This window comes from Penicillium solitum (genome assembly GCF_028829755.1).
Source record: "Penicillium solitum strain IBT 25940 chromosome Unknown utg000003l_segment0_segment0, whole genome shotgun sequence".
Taxonomy (NCBI): domain Eukaryota; kingdom Fungi; phylum Ascomycota; class Eurotiomycetes; order Eurotiales; family Aspergillaceae; genus Penicillium; species Penicillium solitum.
The window spans coordinates 3,085,983-3,102,519 of NW_027072123.1; the positions used below are offsets into that span (position 1 = coordinate 3,085,983).

At 50.7% G+C, this 16,537-nt stretch overlaps 3 protein-coding genes across 3 annotated transcripts; 2 read left to right on the forward strand and 1 right to left on the reverse strand.

Moving 5' to 3' along the window:
• Window positions 1-365: 365 nt before the first annotated feature.
• N7455_005096 (cytochrome P450) lies at window positions 366-2,051 on the forward strand (the record flags this gene model as incomplete). Its single annotated transcript, XM_065604952.1, has 3 exons — window positions 366-710; window positions 777-948; window positions 1,012-2,051. The coding sequence occupies 3 exons, from the start codon at window positions 366-368 to the stop codon at window positions 2,049-2,051; spliced, it is 1,557 nt and encodes a 518-aa protein (XP_065461852.1).
• An 880-nt stretch (window positions 2,052-2,931) lies between these two features.
• Window positions 2,932-11,020, reverse strand: N7455_005097 (type I polyketide synthase; the record flags this gene model as incomplete). The annotated part of the gene is made up of 7 exons (XM_065604953.1): window positions 2,932-8,789; window positions 8,856-9,444; window positions 9,503-10,013; window positions 10,082-10,415; window positions 10,470-10,527; window positions 10,582-10,668; window positions 10,772-11,020. 7 exons carry the CDS (start codon window positions 11,018-11,020, stop codon window positions 2,932-2,934), a joined length of 7,686 nt encoding a protein of 2,561 aa, XP_065461853.1.
• Window positions 11,021-12,921: 1,901 nt separating this feature from the next.
• N7455_005098 (3-hydroxy-3-methylglutaryl-coenzyme A reductase) lies at window positions 12,922-16,448 on the forward strand (the record flags this gene model as incomplete). The annotated part of the gene is made up of 2 exons (XM_040957674.2): window positions 12,922-16,019; window positions 16,070-16,448. The coding sequence occupies 2 exons, from the start codon at window positions 12,922-12,924 to the stop codon at window positions 16,446-16,448; spliced, it is 3,477 nt and encodes a 1,158-aa protein (XP_040811904.2).
• Between the last annotated feature and the right edge of the window lie 89 nt (window positions 16,449-16,537).

The window sequence follows — 16,537 nt, forward strand, 5'->3', positions numbered from 1 at the left end:
TCCCGGCGTCATTCGGTGCACGAATAGCCATTCCTCCATACGGCGTTATTCGGTCACACGAGGCTGAATGAATCAAACGTGAATATCAATTGGCTGTATCAAGGTGAAACCGAGTTTTTCACTCGGATTGTTCTTGTGCTGCTCGGTGAAGCTGCTCCTAAAGGAAACAACCGAACTGCCCCATCCAGGTAAACTTCGATTGGGGGGGGTTTTTTTTTTTTTCAAGGTTGACTGGAAGAGTGCTCTCGGCCACAAAATCCCAGAAGCATTAGTGCTGTTATTCGATTATAAACCGTCGCAGCGCTCTCATTCTTCGCTCTTTCTTCTTTTCCACTGGTGTGCATAGGTCCTATCTGTCTCACGCAATGCTCGGCCAGGTTCTTCTGACCGTCGAATCGTACCAATGGGTATCGACCCCTCAAGCCCTTGTGGCGGTCGCAGTGCTTCTTAGTCTCATCGCCTACCGTTTGCGGGGGCGCCAGTCCGAACTGCAAGTCTATAATCCCAAAAAATGGTGGGAGTTGACGACCATGAGGGCTAGGCAGGACTTCGATACGTATGGTCCGAGCTGGATCGAAGCTTGGTTCTCGAAAAACGACAAGCCCCTGCGCTTCATTGTTGATTCCGGCTATTGCACCATCCTCCCATCGTCCATGGCCGACGAGTTTCGGAAAATCAAAGATATGTGCATGTACAAGTTTTTGGCGGATGTATGACCTCTGAATTTTCCATTGTTGTAACTCAATGACGTCTCTAAGATTCTGATGAATGTATAGGACTTTCACTCTCATCTCCCTGGATTCGACGGGTTCAAGGAAATCTGCCAGGATGCACATCTTGTCAACAAAGTTGTTTTGAACCAGTTACAAACCCAAGCCCCCAAGTACACAAAGCCATTGGCTACCTTGGCCGACGCTACTATTGCCAAGTTGTTCGGTAAAAGCGAGGGTAAGTGTCAATTTTTCTGTCTTGAGCATTGAGCCTCTGGCTGACATACCGCGAATATACTAGAGTGGCAAACCGCACCTGTCTATTCCAATGGATTGGACCTTGTCACACGAACAGTCACACTCATTATGGTCGGCGACAAAATCTGCCACAATGAGGAGTGGCTGGATATTGCAAAGAACCATGCCGTGAGTGTGGCGGTACAAGCTCGCCAACTTCGCGTATGGCCCATGCTACTGCGACCGCTCGCTCACTGGTTTCAACCGCAAGGACGCAAATTGCGTGACCAAGTGCGCCGCGCACGAAAGATCATTGATCCTGAGATTCAGCGACGACGTGCTGAAAAGGCCGCATGTGTAGCGAAGGGCGTGCAGCCGCCCCAGTACGTCGATACCATGCAATGGTTTGAAGACACCGCCGACGGCCGCTGGTACGATGTGGCGGGTGCTCAGCTCGCTATGGATTTCGCCGGCATCTACGCCTCGACGGATCTTTTCGTCGGTGCCCTTGTGGACATTGCCAGGCACCCAGACCTTATTCAGCCTCTCCGCCAAGAGATCCGCACTGTAATCGGAGAAGGGGGCTGGACGCCTGCCTCTCTGTTCAAGCTGAAGCTCCTCGACAGCTGCATGAAAGAGACGCAGCGAATCAAGCCGGTCGAGTGCGCCACTATGCGCAGTACCGCTCTCAGAGACATCACTCTATCCAATGGCCTCTTCATTCCCAAGGGCGAGTTGGCCGCTGTGGCTGCAGACCGCATGAACAACCCTGATGTGTGGGAAAACCCCGAAAATTATGATCCCTACCGATTTATGCGCATGCGCGAGGATCCAGACAAGGCCTTCACCGCTCAATTGGAGAATACCAACGGTGATCACATCGGCTTCGGCTGGAACCCACGCGCTTGTCCCGGGCGGTTCTTCGCCTCGAAGGAAATCAAGATTCTCCTCGCTCATATACTGATTCAGTATGATGTGAAGCCTGTACCAGGAGACGATGACAAATACTACCGTCACGCTTTTAGCGTTCGTATGCATCCAACCACAAAGCTCATGGTACGCCGGCGCAACGAGGACATCCCGCTCCCTCATGACCGGTGCTAAGATATAACACGCAAACTAAAACAAATATGCATCCGTCCCCAGGCTTATTCCAATAGTTTCCGTCCCAGAGAAACTAGGTGCTGTATTAGTCGAGTAGGTTAGTAAAATAAAACGCATTTTATTCGATTGTGATGCCTTCTTTGTAATCGAACGTGGTGTAGACTTTGGCTATGTGCGAGAGACAGAAACACAGAGAGAGAGAAGGGAGAGAGTGTGTATTCCTGCTACGCAGAGCGGCCATCTGCTTCTATACCGCCAGCTACACCGCCACGTAGGGAAGTCGGCAGTAATGAAGCTTTTCTCCCGGTACAATCACCGATCTCCCCATTCTCTCAGGCGTTGACTGGCGCTTACGATGACGAGGGCTTAAGCTCTGTTAAGTCTTGATGTTCCTACTCAACATCCCCGACTAGGCGAAAGAGAGGACGGCGCAACGACGTGGACACAAGTACTCCCTCCCGCCTTCCGACTACATATCCACAATCTGTACCCACTGCCCGTGCCAACGCCTTTCGACCGTTCAACGCGCATTTACAAGGCTTGCGGGAATCATAATGGAGAGAAAAAGAGAGAACTTTTGACAGTCAAGCCTCCGAGGTGCTAAGACAGCTTCCCTGGTAGTATAAAAAGCATTCACTCTTCCGACTTCGAGAACGAGTGCACATGTGTACTTTGTTGCTTCTCAGGGCCACTGTAATGGTATTTCAGGTATCTCTATTTACTGCTATCCAGAAGTCAGGCATTAAATAGTCAGGCTCAGCCCAGGCTCGATTCAGATTGGATTCAGGCTTCAGACCATGGCCGCTATGCTCCTTCGTACTATACCTCCGTCGAGCTATACCCGCTTGGCCAGACAAAAGGCTTCACTGAACCCTTCAACTTAACTGCATTTCGCCACAACTAACTCGACGAGGCCGGCGATGGTGTTACCATTCATGAGCTCAAAGATCGACACATCAACATGGATTTCAGATGTGATCCAGTTTCGAAGTTCAATGGCGACGAGTGAGTCTACGCCGACACCTGCCAGGTTTTTGGACGAGGACATGTCGTCTTCTGCCAGACCAAACATTCGCATCAGCTTTTCCGTCATTGCTTTGAGGACGATAGAAATGGCCTCGTCGTGAGAGGTGACCCTGCTTAGTTGGGCCCGCACGCCATCTGGTCCTTTTTTATGCGAAGAGACAAAGGATTGGTCTGCATGAAGGACTTGGCGGTATTTAAGTCCCACAAACCGCTGTTCCTGTATCCAGTTTGCCTCGGTCCAGTGAGCACCCGGGGATGTGTTGATTCCTGTAACCACAGCTGCGGGAGGTGATGGAAATTGAGGGGAAGAACACAGGATTGCCTTCTCCAACACATCCATGACGTCCTTTTCATGCATAGGCTTGTAACCTATTCTAGCGAGCCGGTCGGCCACACCACGGCCAGTTTCAGCCACGTATCCAACAGACTTGACCATGCCCAAGTCAATGGTGACAGCCGGCATGCCATGGGCTCTCCGGTGGTGCGCAAGTGCGTCCTGGAATGCACCAGCAGCTGCGTAATTGGCCTGGCCTGCCCCACCCATGACCCCAACAAGGGATGAGAGCATCACGAAGAAGTCAACATCCTGTGCGATCTTGTGAAGATACCAACTACCCTGTACTTTTGGGCGTGTTGCTGCATTAAATTCATCCAATGTCATTCGCGATAGAAGCGCGTCCTTGAGAACCATGGCACCTTGTATGATACCTCGAATTGGCGGTGCATGTGCTTCTTCGCACAACCGGAGCACCTTGGTGACCTGATCTTGATCTGAGATGTCACATGCGTGTAGATAGACAGCGCACTGTTGATTTTGCAAGCTGGTTATGAATGGACTGGCCTTTGCACTTCTCGATAGGATAATCAAGTGCTTCGCGCCATGATCAACAAGCCACTGACAGATCTGCTTTCCAATTCCCCCCAGCCCACCAGCAACTAGGTAAGAACTGTCAGGCTTCAGCTTCAGCGAGAACCCTCCATCGCCGACTGGGACCAGTTCGTCCCCAGATACATTGACCACAACTTTGCCAACATGCTGACCACTCTGCATCGTACGGAAGGCCTTCTCGATGTTTGACAAGGAGTGCTGCTGGATTGGACCAATCAAGCCAATCGCTTTTGTCTCGAGGAGTTTTGTGACATGGTTCAACGCTTCGGATACTTCTTCACTTTTGGCTCTTTGCCACGAGAGAAGATCAATTGATGTGAAAGAGACGTCCCGGGTGAATGGCAGCATGTCAAGTCTGCTGTTTTGCTCCAGGTCCTTTTTTCCAATCTCAACAAATCTGCCGAATTCGGCCATGCAGTCAAAGCTTGCTTGGAGGAGTTGACCTGCCAATGAGTTTAGAACGACATGAACGCCAAGTCCGCCCGTGTAGGCTTTGATGCCGTCGACGAATAAGTCATTCCTGCTCGAGAAGATATGATCCGGATTGATGCCGAATTTATCGCCGACAAAGTCACGCTTGGCTTGAGTTCCCGCTGTGACGAAGACCTCGGCACCCGCAAGCTGGGACAAAATGATCGCTGCTTGACCGACGCCTCCAGCTCCACTGTGGATCAAGACTCTTTCGCCTCGTCGTAGCTTTGCCGTGGTATAAAGCGCAATATATGCGGTAGTGAAAGCCAGGGGGACCGAAGCGGCTTCTGGGAAGCCCATTTCGTCCGGAATACGGACGACATTAGTGTACGGCGTCTGTGTTCTGGTCGCCCAATGGCCTTTCAGTAGTGCACATACGCGGTCCCCTAATCTGAGGCCTTGGCTAGCGGCAGCAGCTCCACCGAGCTTTGTGATCACTCCGGCGCATTCGAAGCCCATCACACGGTTGGCCTCCAATTGACCCATGGCAACCATGACATCCCGAAAATTGAGACCGAAAGCTTTGGGTTCGATTTCTACCCAATCATCCGGAAGATCCTTGCCTTCACGTCCTTCGTCGTCTCGAAATTGCAGGGAGTCTAAGAGCCCTGGCGTCTCAACCTCCATCCGCAGACGACGCCCGGGTTGCTCGAACGGCTGCAGTGTGACCTCAACCGCTTCTTGGTCCTTCCAGTGCGGGTCATTGAAAAGTCGCGGTACGTGGATGACGCCGTTTCTCTCTGCAAATTCAAACTCCTTGTCTTCGGAAAGGTCGCCGAGGCGGCCATTGAAGATATTGCAGATAGCATACAGGGACTCGTGGGTGTATGCGTTTCGAGAAGGATCGAGATCCAACGATACATATTCCTTCCCGTTATTTTCGTTGCGGATGGTACGCAGCAGACCAATATGTAGAGCTTTCCATGGATCCTCGGAGCTCATGGCTGCTCCTCTAGACACCCAGAGAAGTGCGTTGCAGTTATTCAGCATCGCGGTGATGGATTTGAAGGTCTCGCTTCCCACCTCTCCAAGGAGCGAGGACTCCATTTCCCCAAGAAAAATGCATGTCCTTCCAGTGGTATCTACCTCGCCCAGAGCGTTGATCGATGGGCTAGAACTGGTCTTTTCACAAATTGCTGCCTGGAGACTTTCCAGCCAAGATGAAGGAGGTCGGAGCGCTCCGTGCAGCAAAAGCACCTCCGATTCTGCCACTGTATCCGGGGTTGTATTCTCTTTTCTAGCCGTCGATAGCATTGTGCTGATCATGTAAAACTCATCGTCTTCACAATCACGAACCTCCAATTCCACACCGTTGAAACCGCTCGTGTCCAACATGGTGTTCCAAAGATCGGTAGTGAGCGATGGCGTCGACTTCCGCTCAGGCTCCTCACTGAGCCACCAACCTGGCAACAGTCCGAAGGTAAAGAACAAATCGAGCTGATCCCTGGTAGTCTCAACCAAAATCAAGTTGCCCCCAGGCTTGAGCAATTTTCGAACGTTACTCAGTGTTCGTTTCATGCATCGAGTTGCATGCAGGACCTGGCAAGCCACGACCACATCGTAGGTGGCACATTCAAACCCTTGTTGCTCGGGATCGCTTTCAATATCCAATTTTTTGAAAGTCATCACGTCTTGCCAATCCGCAAATTGCTCACGCGCCGACTCGAAAAACCCGGCAGACACATCGGTGAAGTCATAACGATCGATCGGCTTGGTGTTTCCCAATGCATTGACAATAAGCTTTGTGCAGCCGCCCGTGCCTCCGCCAATCTCCAAAATGCGAGAACGCGGGTTCTTGTGGGCGCAAAGTCGGATCAGCTCGCTGGCTTGTGCGTTTGATCGGCTCCATTTGATTGCGTTGACGTAGTATCTGCTTAGCAGCTGATCTTGCATCATCAACTCAAGTGGCTCTGTTTCGCGGCGTAGCATTGCTATTAACTGAGGTCCTAGACGAGAAATCATCTCGCCATTGACGCTTTCTCCAGCGACTCTGGCCTGTAGGCATTTCTTCTGCTCAGCATCGTCACTTAGCCAGTCGCAACTGGCTGGGCTGAGCTTGTTTTGTCTCGCAAGGTCCAATTGGACATTCATCCAATCGAAATACTTCTGAAGGTGGCCATCCAGATGTTGGATATCAGAATTTGTCAAATCAGTGACAGCCTCCTGTATAAAGTTGATCGTGCATCTTCGGAGGTCCATCATGAGTTCCGTTTCTTTCGTCTCAGCCTCAGTGCTCAACTTTTCTTTGAGCCAAGTGGAGTCACCCAAGCTGATGTCAGGGGCCCAAACCCAGGAGCTGCAGGCATTTTCTGTGTCGTTGGAGTCTGACTTTTGGTCAGAGAAGCTGCTTCCAACCGACTGGAAAACAAGGCCTTCAATCTCTATGACTGGGGTTCCGTCCGAGGGAGAAGAACCGCTATCATAGTCATCAAACACTGCCAAGTCGGTAGAGAAGGATTGAGAGTTGCGATCCTTGATGCTGGCCTGTGCGTCCAGAGCATCACCAGCCTCCAAGTCAGCCAGGCTAGAGGATATTTTGACATTTCTTAGCCTCCTTGGTACCATGGCCGTTTTCATACGTGTTCCCGCGTAGGGTAACACCGTGTATGCCGCCTGGATCACCGAGTCCAGAGTAGTAGGATGGACGATGTGTCGATTCTCGTACGAGTGAGGCATAGCCGAGGCAGTGTCAGCAATGGAAAATCTGCAAAACGAGCCCTGTCCATTGTTTTGAATTCGCTGAATGTTCTGAAAAATGGGTCCGTGGCATATCCCATTCGCGTGTAAGGACTCCCAGAGATCGTTGGGATCAATGCTCCGGTTATCTGAGCCTAGATTCAACCTGCGTGAGGCTTCCACAGTTGAACAGTCAAGGTGGCTTCTTTCGCTCTCCGAACGTATTAATCCGGTGCAGTGTTCTGTCCAGGTATTATTTTCGCCCGAAATTGAGTGCACAGAAAATTGATGCCAGTTCTTTGTGCCGAGGGACCTTTCCTCACATGAACGGATCGTTAGGCGCAGGTCAACCTCTGCTTCTGCATCAGCGGGTATTATGAGAGCCTGCGCGAGTTCAACGTCACGCAAGTTGTAGTTGATGCTAGCCCCCGCAACTGGTGGGCAGACTTGTGAAAACCCCTCGATGGCCATGCTGATGAAGCCAGCTCCCGGAAAGATGATGCTCGAACCAACGACGTGATCTCGTATCCATGGAATATCTGACAGACGGAGAACATGTTTCCATTTAGGCGCGAAATGAGGAGAGAGAGATTCCCGTGAGCCTATCAAAGTGTGAGGCGGATGGGTTCTCTGTTTGGACTCACGACTGCCGCGAGGCTCTCTCCAATAACGGGTTTGGTGATTCCACGGGTACGCCGGCAAATCGCTCAGTACCTTCACTCTGGGCTCTTTTCTTCCATGAGGAAAGTTTATAGCGTCCATTTTGAGCCCATAACCCTTGCTTATCAACTCCGTAGCAGCACGATACATTGTCTCCAACGAGCTTCTGCCGCGAGAAAGGCAACTGAGATAGTTTATATCTGTTCCTTTCAGACCCAGATCCTGCATGACTTGGTTGATTGGACCACCAAGCGCTCCGTGAGGCCCTATTTCAATAATCACATCGACGGCTTTCTCTTTGGTGTTGGGATCAAAGCACATCTCGCGGAGTGAGGACTCGAACTCTACCGGCTGTAGCATACTATCCATCCAGTGTGTGGGATCCAATAGCAATTTAAGATCGGTCATGCGACTACCAGTCTTAGGTGATGAATATAATACACCCTTTGAGGTGTCAGCATTGGGATTGTCGTTGTTGTTATCCGAGTTGAACAGATCTCTCAGTGACGCCCCAAAGGCATCTGCCATTGGTCGCATGTGGCTTGAATGGAAGGCTTCAGTGACTTTCAGTTTCCTGGTAAAGATGCCATCGGCGTGTAACAACTTTTCAAGTTTCTCGATTGCACCCAAATCTCCCGACACCGTCACACTACATTGACTGTTGATACATCCAACCACCACACAGCCGTCCTCCTGGTTGAGACGCGAAATGTAAACATTGGTCTCACTGCGACCAAGACCCACCGCCATCATTCCTCCTTTGGCTGCCAATGCGGGCTTGGGCTTAGTGGTCAATACACCGCGTATATAAGTGATCCCAATGGCCGACCGCGCGGATAAAGCCCCAGCTGCGTAGGCAGCAGCAGCCTCTCCACTTGAGTGACTGGTTATCCCCGTTGGCCGAATTCCCCATGACCAAAGGAGACGCACAAGTGCAATTTGGATAGCGGTTGACAGTGGTAGACTGTATTCGGCATCATTTACCCGAGTCGTCAGCTCATCACGGTGGAGCTCCTCTGTGCAATTGAATGTTAGTACCTCAAGCTTGATACAGTATTACTTTTCCCGGGCTCGCAACTTACCCATAAAATTCCAACTCGCGCCCAGTTGCTTGATGTAGCCATCACATTCAAGAATCGCCTGTTTGAATACTGGGAATGTATTGACCAGCTCTCTGCCCATTGCATGCCACTGCGCCCCCTGACCGGTGAATACAAATCCGAGCCGTACTTTCTCATTCGCTCGTTTTGGTTGATTGGACTCATCGCTGAGGGCAGAAACAAGGCCGCCAAGGCTGTCTGCTACATACACTGACGTCCATGGCAGAATGGAACGGCGAGAGCCTAGTGTATAGGCGAGGCTGGCGAGGAAGGGTTCCCCGTCAATGTCAGCGACGGATTTAATGTAGTCTCGCAGGCTTGCTATCGTTCGCCGACAAGCTTGCTCGTCCTTGGCACGCACAACGTATATGCGGCTCTGTTTGGAACCATCCTCAACCCTACCATGCTCAGAGTTACCATTGACATGCACTTGATCCTCTGGCAGGGCCAATGATGCGCGATCATATGATTCCAAAATGACGTGAGCATTCGAACCACCAAAGCCGAAGTTATTGACAGATGCGCGACGAGTCCCATCTTTCACAGGCCAGTCTTGAGCAGACATGGGGATCTTTGAAACATTAACCTTTGAAACATATAACTGAATCTGCGAATGCGCAAAGCCTTACCTTGATGTTCTTTTGGTCAAGCATCAGCTTGCTGTTCTTTTGCAGGAACCGCGCATTAGGGGGAATCAAGCCCTTCTCCAAGGCCAAGGCCACCTTGATTATACTGGCCAGGCCACTGGCGGCTTCTGTATGGCCAATATTTGCTTTCACAGAGCCAAGGTGCAGAGGATGTCCTTTAAAAGCTGCTGAAATTGCTGAGATTTCAAGGGGGTCACCAGTTGGTGTTCCAGTTCCGTGGGCCTCCACGTACGAGGTCAACGACATATCTAGCCCAGCCTTATCGTAACACTCCTGGATCAGACTTTTCTGCGCCACATCACTCGGCGCAGTAATTGCGGGTGTTTTGCCATCCTGGTTCAGCGCTGTCTCTCGAATGACGGCTCGGATAGGGTCTTGGTCTCGCAACGCGTTAGGGAGGGCCTTTATTACCAGAGCGGCAATTCCTTCCCCGCGACCATATCCATTCGCTCGAGGATCAAAAGAGTACGAGATACCATCCGGGGACAAAAATCTGTCATTGAGCAACAAGGATTGCTTAGTTCAAGACTCTCGATCTGGAATCTTCTTCGGAAAACTCACCCCAGGTTTGACATCGTAACAAAAACATCGGGATTGAGCAGAAGATTTGCACCGATAACGATGGCTGTATCTGACTCCCCAGTACGTAAGCTCTGGCACGCCAAGTGCAGTGCGGTCAATGTCGTCGAACAGGCCGTGTCAACCGTCACGCTGGGACCACGTAAGTCGTAGAAGTGTGATATCCGGTTCGAAAGCATTGTTCCTGAGTTGCCAGTTATGAAATAACGCGGAACTGTCTCGGGGTCACGATTGAGCGAATCCTGATAGTCGTGGTACATGACACCCCCAAACACCGACGTATTAGAGCCTGCCATACCATCGATGGTGATACCGGCTGGATGATGGTCAGTGACGTTTGCTTACAGTGAGGATGACCCACACTACATACCACTCTCCAGCGATTCGTAGACCACCTCAAGCATAAGCCGATACTGCGGATCCATGCACTGTCCAATATTAGATCTCTGGGTCCCGGGTTAGATCAATTGAAATAATCATACGCTGGCGACCTCTGTGGTCATGTTGAAGAACGCGGCGTCAAATAAAGCAGGATCCTCGTCGATGAAGTGTCCACCCTTTACGTGGGTCTATCCAGTCATCCTTGGAGTCAGTAACCAAGCTTCAGTGATGCTCAAATCTTGTGTCAAATATTCAAAACAAGATATAAATGCATGCATGTTAGATACTCACGGACCCGACCCTTTCGCCATTCGGGTGGTATACTCCTCTCACATTGAATCGCGAGGAGGGGACCTTAGACCAGGCACTGCCTCCTCTTTCAACCATTTCCCAAAGCTTCTGTGGACTCGTTGCATCTCCAGCAAATCGACATCCCATTCCAACTATGGCAATGGGCGTGGATGTGTTAGAGCAAGCCGAGCCTGCCATTGCGGTTGCGGTTGCGGTTGCGGTTGCGGTTACGGCGGGGGTATTGTTCATTCCAACGTTGTTTCATTGACTGATATATCAGTCGCCCTGGTGATAAAACCGTTGATAGTCTTCCAACAGTCTACAGGTCCCTGGCATAGCTATAGATGCATAAGCTGCCCCCGACACGTGATTCATAGTTCGGGGTTTGTTTTCATCTTGGACGTGACACGATATTCGCTCTGTGCCCATGGGAAACCCCGGACCACCATGCTATGCTCGGGGCAATACCTTAGAGGTACCGGTTCGGGAGGCATTGTCTGTCGTCACGATAATCCCGAGTCAAAACGCCGATGGGAAACCGTCGAACAAGACGAAACAGGTCAGGCCGGCCAGGTAGTTTTCGGGTATAATGGAGGCTGTCAGAATCCGATACTCCGTACACAGATGCGAAATACGCATACGAGCTATCAAACCAAACGAATCCAAAAGCCTTGGAAAAGCTTGGAAAGGCTTAGTGGGTAATCCTGTCCCAAGGTTTGTTGAGGGCCTGAGCGCAGGGTGGGTCCTGTAAGCAGTTGGTAATTCAATTTCCAACAATACACAATCCCCAAAATTTGCATTATCGGTTGACTAAGACAAGCAAACAAAATATATGCAGGAAGCGCAATTCATCGCGAGCAAACGATCATCATGAGCATGTGACCCTTTCCTCTTTTTTCTACTTCGGAAGGCGGCATGATCATCTGTCAGAACTCCCAATCGGGAGCAATACCATACCTTACGGCACCCCACTCAGACCCATGCACAAAGAAAATCCATGCGCCGAATATTGAAGCCTTGGCAACAAAGCCCCGTGTAACTCCGAAGGTATCCAAAGACCGAGAGACGCCGATTTGAGAGACACGTACGGAGGTCCACACAAAATGTTCCCGAGTCTATACACTATACTCCAAACTGACTTCTTGTCTACCTGGGTATCTTGTTCAGGTTGCTGTTTACTGAGATAAATGATACCGGGGGGGGGGGGGGGTTGACACTGGCTTTTCGTGGACAGAATAATACCCATACATCCCTGCGTAAGTAGTCGTTTCGAGAAGAATGTGTTTCGTGGTGCATTACTCCGTAGGCACAATATATTTCCATTCCTCACGAAGTGGCCTCGTCCGGGCGTGATCGATGCAGCTTGCCGCCCCACCAAAAAAGGACCACAATACGAGTCAGATTAGAAACGTCTAACAGGACGTCTATGTAAGAGGACGCTCCTTTGTATGTCGGATCTAGGCATGACAAAATAACTATACCTAGGTAGTGTTCTGTCTTATTGGTCATTTGGCCTACTTTCGGAACAATCTTGGAAGTTCACATTCCTAGGTATCAGGGCAATTGATTGGTGTCCCCAGAATTCTTTTTTCTCGAATAAAGGATAAATTTATGCATAAAAACCTTGGAAACTGAGCATAGTTATGAGCACAAATACTAGTTTTCAGTGCAATTGGTCCTACTATCCTTTGCTTGGTACCCCTTACCAATTATACCCTAGGCAGCAGTTGACACCGGTCATAAATCCATTCATAAAGGTGGACCAGATGCAGGGATAAGGAAGCGAATCTTTCCGCTGCCTCAGCCTCAGGGGCGCGCGCCATTTGTTATTTTCTTCTACTCATTTCCCGTACCTAGGAACTGTTCAGTTGTCCCTCCCAACCCCTTGGGCCGAACAACCTTCCTCCAATCTACGACGGCAGATTATACCTAGGCGCCTAACCGATTAGGTTGCTCATTCGATTTTGGAGGTATGCACTTTATCTCAAGCCCTAATTCCCAATTGAAGTGCTTTTCCGTCCCCATTTGCAGAGCTGACTAGATTCTTTTCTCAGAGACTACCTAGCTATAGGTACCACTCCAAGCTGTAGCACAGACCTTTCAGCATGGTCGCTTCGTTGCTACCCTCTCGCTTTCGCGGTAGGGAATCAATGAATCAGCAGCACCCTCTACGCTCGGGAAATCGGGCATTGACCTCCACACTCCAATTTCTATCCAAAACGGCGTGTCTACACCCGATCCATACCGTTTGCACCATAGCTATTCTAGCTAGTACCACATACGTTGGACTACTCAAAGACAGCTTCTTCCATGGCCCCGCAAACGTTGATAAAGCAGAATGGGGCTCTTTGGTCGAAGGAAGTCGAAGCTTGATCACCGGCCCACAGAATGGCTGGAAGTGGCAGAGCTTCGACGGGGATGCAGATGTTCTCGGAGATTTCAACCATCAAGCACTAATGACCTTGGTATTCCCGGGGTCATATGGGGTTGCATCTCAAGCAGCCTCACCATTCCTTGCTCCCCTCCCTGTGAACCTATCTGTGATTGACCTTCCCTCAACGTCGAGCCCTTTAACCGCCTATTCGAAAGATAAAGTTTTCGCCTTCTCTGTGGAATACAGCAGCGCGCCGGAACTCGTGGCTGCTGTTCAAGAAATCCCCAACAACAGTGCCGACCTGAAATTGCAGGAGACGCAATTGATCGAGATGGAACGCCAGATGTGGATCATGAAGGCTGCCAGGGCTCACACAAAACGCAGCCTTGCTCAATGGGTGCACGATACCTGGACAGAGTCTCTTGATCTTATCAAGAGCGCTCAAACGCTCGACGTGGTTGTCATGGTGCTAGGTTATATATCAATGCACTTGACTTTCGTCTCACTCTTCCTCAGCATGAAAAAATTGGGATCGAAGGTTTGGCTGGCTACAAGCGTCCTTTTGTCGTCAACATTTGCCTTTCTCCTCGGTCTCGACGTGGCCATAAGACTAGGGGTTCCGATGAGCATGAGGTTGCTATCCGAAGGCCTCCCCTTCTTGGTGGTGATCGTTGGCTTTGAGAAGAGCATCACTCTGACCAGGGCTGTTTTGTCCTATGCTGTGCAGCACCGAAAGCCCCAGAAGATACAGTCTGACCAGGGTAGCGTGACAGCCATTGCTGAAAGTACCATCAATTACGCCGTACGAAGCGCCATTCGGGAGAAGGGTTACAATATCGTGTGCCACTACGTGGTCGAGATCCTGCTCCTAGTTATCGGTGCTGTCTTAGGCATCCAAGGTGGGCTACAGCACTTCTGTGTTCTAGCTGCATTGATCCTGTTCTTTGACTGTCTGCTGCTGTTTACATTCTACACTGCGATTCTGTCTATCAAGCTCGAGGTAAACCGCCTCAAACGTCATATCAACATGCGGTACGCGTTGGAAGATGAGGGTCTCAGTCAGCGGACGGCGGAGAGTGTCGCGACCAGCAATGATGCCCAAGACAGTGCACGTACATATCTGTTTGGCAATGATATGAAAGGCAGCAGTGTTCCGAAGTTCAAATTCTGGATGGTCGTTGGTTTCCTTATCGTCAACCTCGTCAACATCGGCTCCACCCTTTTCCAAGCCTCTTCTAGTGGATCGTTGTCCAGTATATCATCTTGGACCGAAAGTCTGAGCGGATCGGCCATTAAACCCCCGCTTGAGCCCTTCAAGGTAGCTGGAAGTGGACTAGATGAACTACTTTTCCAGGCAAGAGGGCGCGGTCAATCGACTATGGTCACTGTCCTCGCCCCCATCAAGTACGAACTAGAGTATCCTTCCATTCACCGTGGTACCTCGCAGCTACACGAGTATGGAGTTGGTGGAAAAATGGTCGGTAGCCTGCTCACCAGCCTGGAAGATCCCGTCCTCTCCAAATGGGTGTTTGTGGCACTTGCCCTAAGTGTCGCTCTGAACAGCTATCTGTTCAAGGCCGCCAGACTGGGAATCAAAGATCCTAATCTCCCGAGTCACCCAGTTGATCCAGTTGAGCTTGACCAGGCCGAAAGCTTCAACGCTGCCCAGAACCAGACCCCTCAGATTCAATCAAGTCTCCAAGCTCCTCAGACCAGAGTGTTCACTCCTACCACCACCGACAGTGACAGTGATGCCTCATTAGTCTTAATTAAAGCATCTCTAAAGGTCACTAAGCGAGCAGAAGGAAAGACAGCCACTAGTGAACTTCCCGTGTCTCGCACACAAATCGAACTGGACAATTTGCTGAAGCAGAACACAATCAGCGAGTTGAACGATGAGGATGTCGTTGCCTTGTCTTTGCGGGGAAAGGTTCCCGGGTATGCCCTAGAGAAGAGTCTCAAAGACTGCACTCGTGCCGTCAAGGTTCGCCGCTCTATCATTTCGAGGACACCGGCTACCGCAGAGCTTACAAGTATGCTGGAGCACTCGAAGCTGCCGTACGAAAACTACGCCTGGGAACGCGTGCTCGGTGCATGTTGCGAGAACGTTATTGGCTATATGCCAGTCCCTGTTGGCGTCGCCGGTCCTATTGTTATCGACGGCAAGAGTTATTTCATTCCTATGGCAACCACCGAGGGCGTCCTCGTCGCTAGTGCTAGCCGTGGCAGTAAGGCAATCAACCTCGGTGGCGGTGCCGTGACAGTCCTGACTGGCGACGGTATGACACGAGGCCCGTGTGTGAAGTTTGATGTCCTTGAACGAGCTGGTGCTGCTAAGATCTGGCTCGATTCGGACGTCGGCCAGACCGTAATGAAAGAAGCCTTCAATTCAACCAGCAGATTTGCGCGCTTACAAAGTATGCGGACAACTATCGCCGGTACTCACTTATATATTCGATTTAAGACTACTACTGGCGACGCTATGGGAATGAATATGATTTCTAAGGGCGTGGAGCATGCACTGAATGTTATGGCGACAGAGGCAGGTTTCAGCGATATGAATATTATTACCCTATCAGGAAATTACTGTACGGATAAGAAACCTTCAGCTTTGAATTGGATCGATGGACGGGGCAAGGGCATTGTGGCCGAAGCCATCATACCGGCGAACGTTGTCAGGGATGTCTTAAAGAGCGATGTGGATAGCATGGTTCAGCTCAACATATCGAAAAATCTGATTGGGTCCGCTATGGCTGGCTCAGTTGGCGGCTTCAACGCCCAAGCTGCCAATCTTGCGGCAGCCATTTTCATTGCCACAGGTCAGGATCCGGCGCAAGTTGTGGAGAGCGCTAACTGCATCACTCTCATGAACAAGTAAGTTGAAAGCGGCCGCTTACTTGGAAACATTCACTAATCCTGTTTAGTCTTCGCGGATCGCTTCAAATCTCCGTCTCCATGCCGTCTATTGAGGTTGGAACGTTGGGCGGTGGTACGATTCTGGAGCCCCAGGGCGCAATGCTTGACATGCTTGGTGTCCGCGGATCACACCCGACCACTCCCGGTGAGAATGCACGTCAACTTGCGCGCATCATCGGAAGCGCTGTTTTGGCTGGGGAGCTCTCGCTATGTGCTGCCCTAGCCGCCGGTCACCTGGTCAAGGCGCACATGGCGCACAACCGTTCTGCCCCGGCATCTTCAGCCCCTTCTCGAAGTGTCTCCCCGTCAGGCGGAACCAGGACAGTCCCTGTTCCTAACAATGCACTGAGGCCGAGTGCTGCAGCTACTGATCGGGCTCGACGCTGATTAGGTCGGAATCTTAGGAGCATTCCAAGCTCCGTACCCCCTCCAGTGGATTCATTGCAGGAGGATCATATTTTTTCTCATTGGTTGTT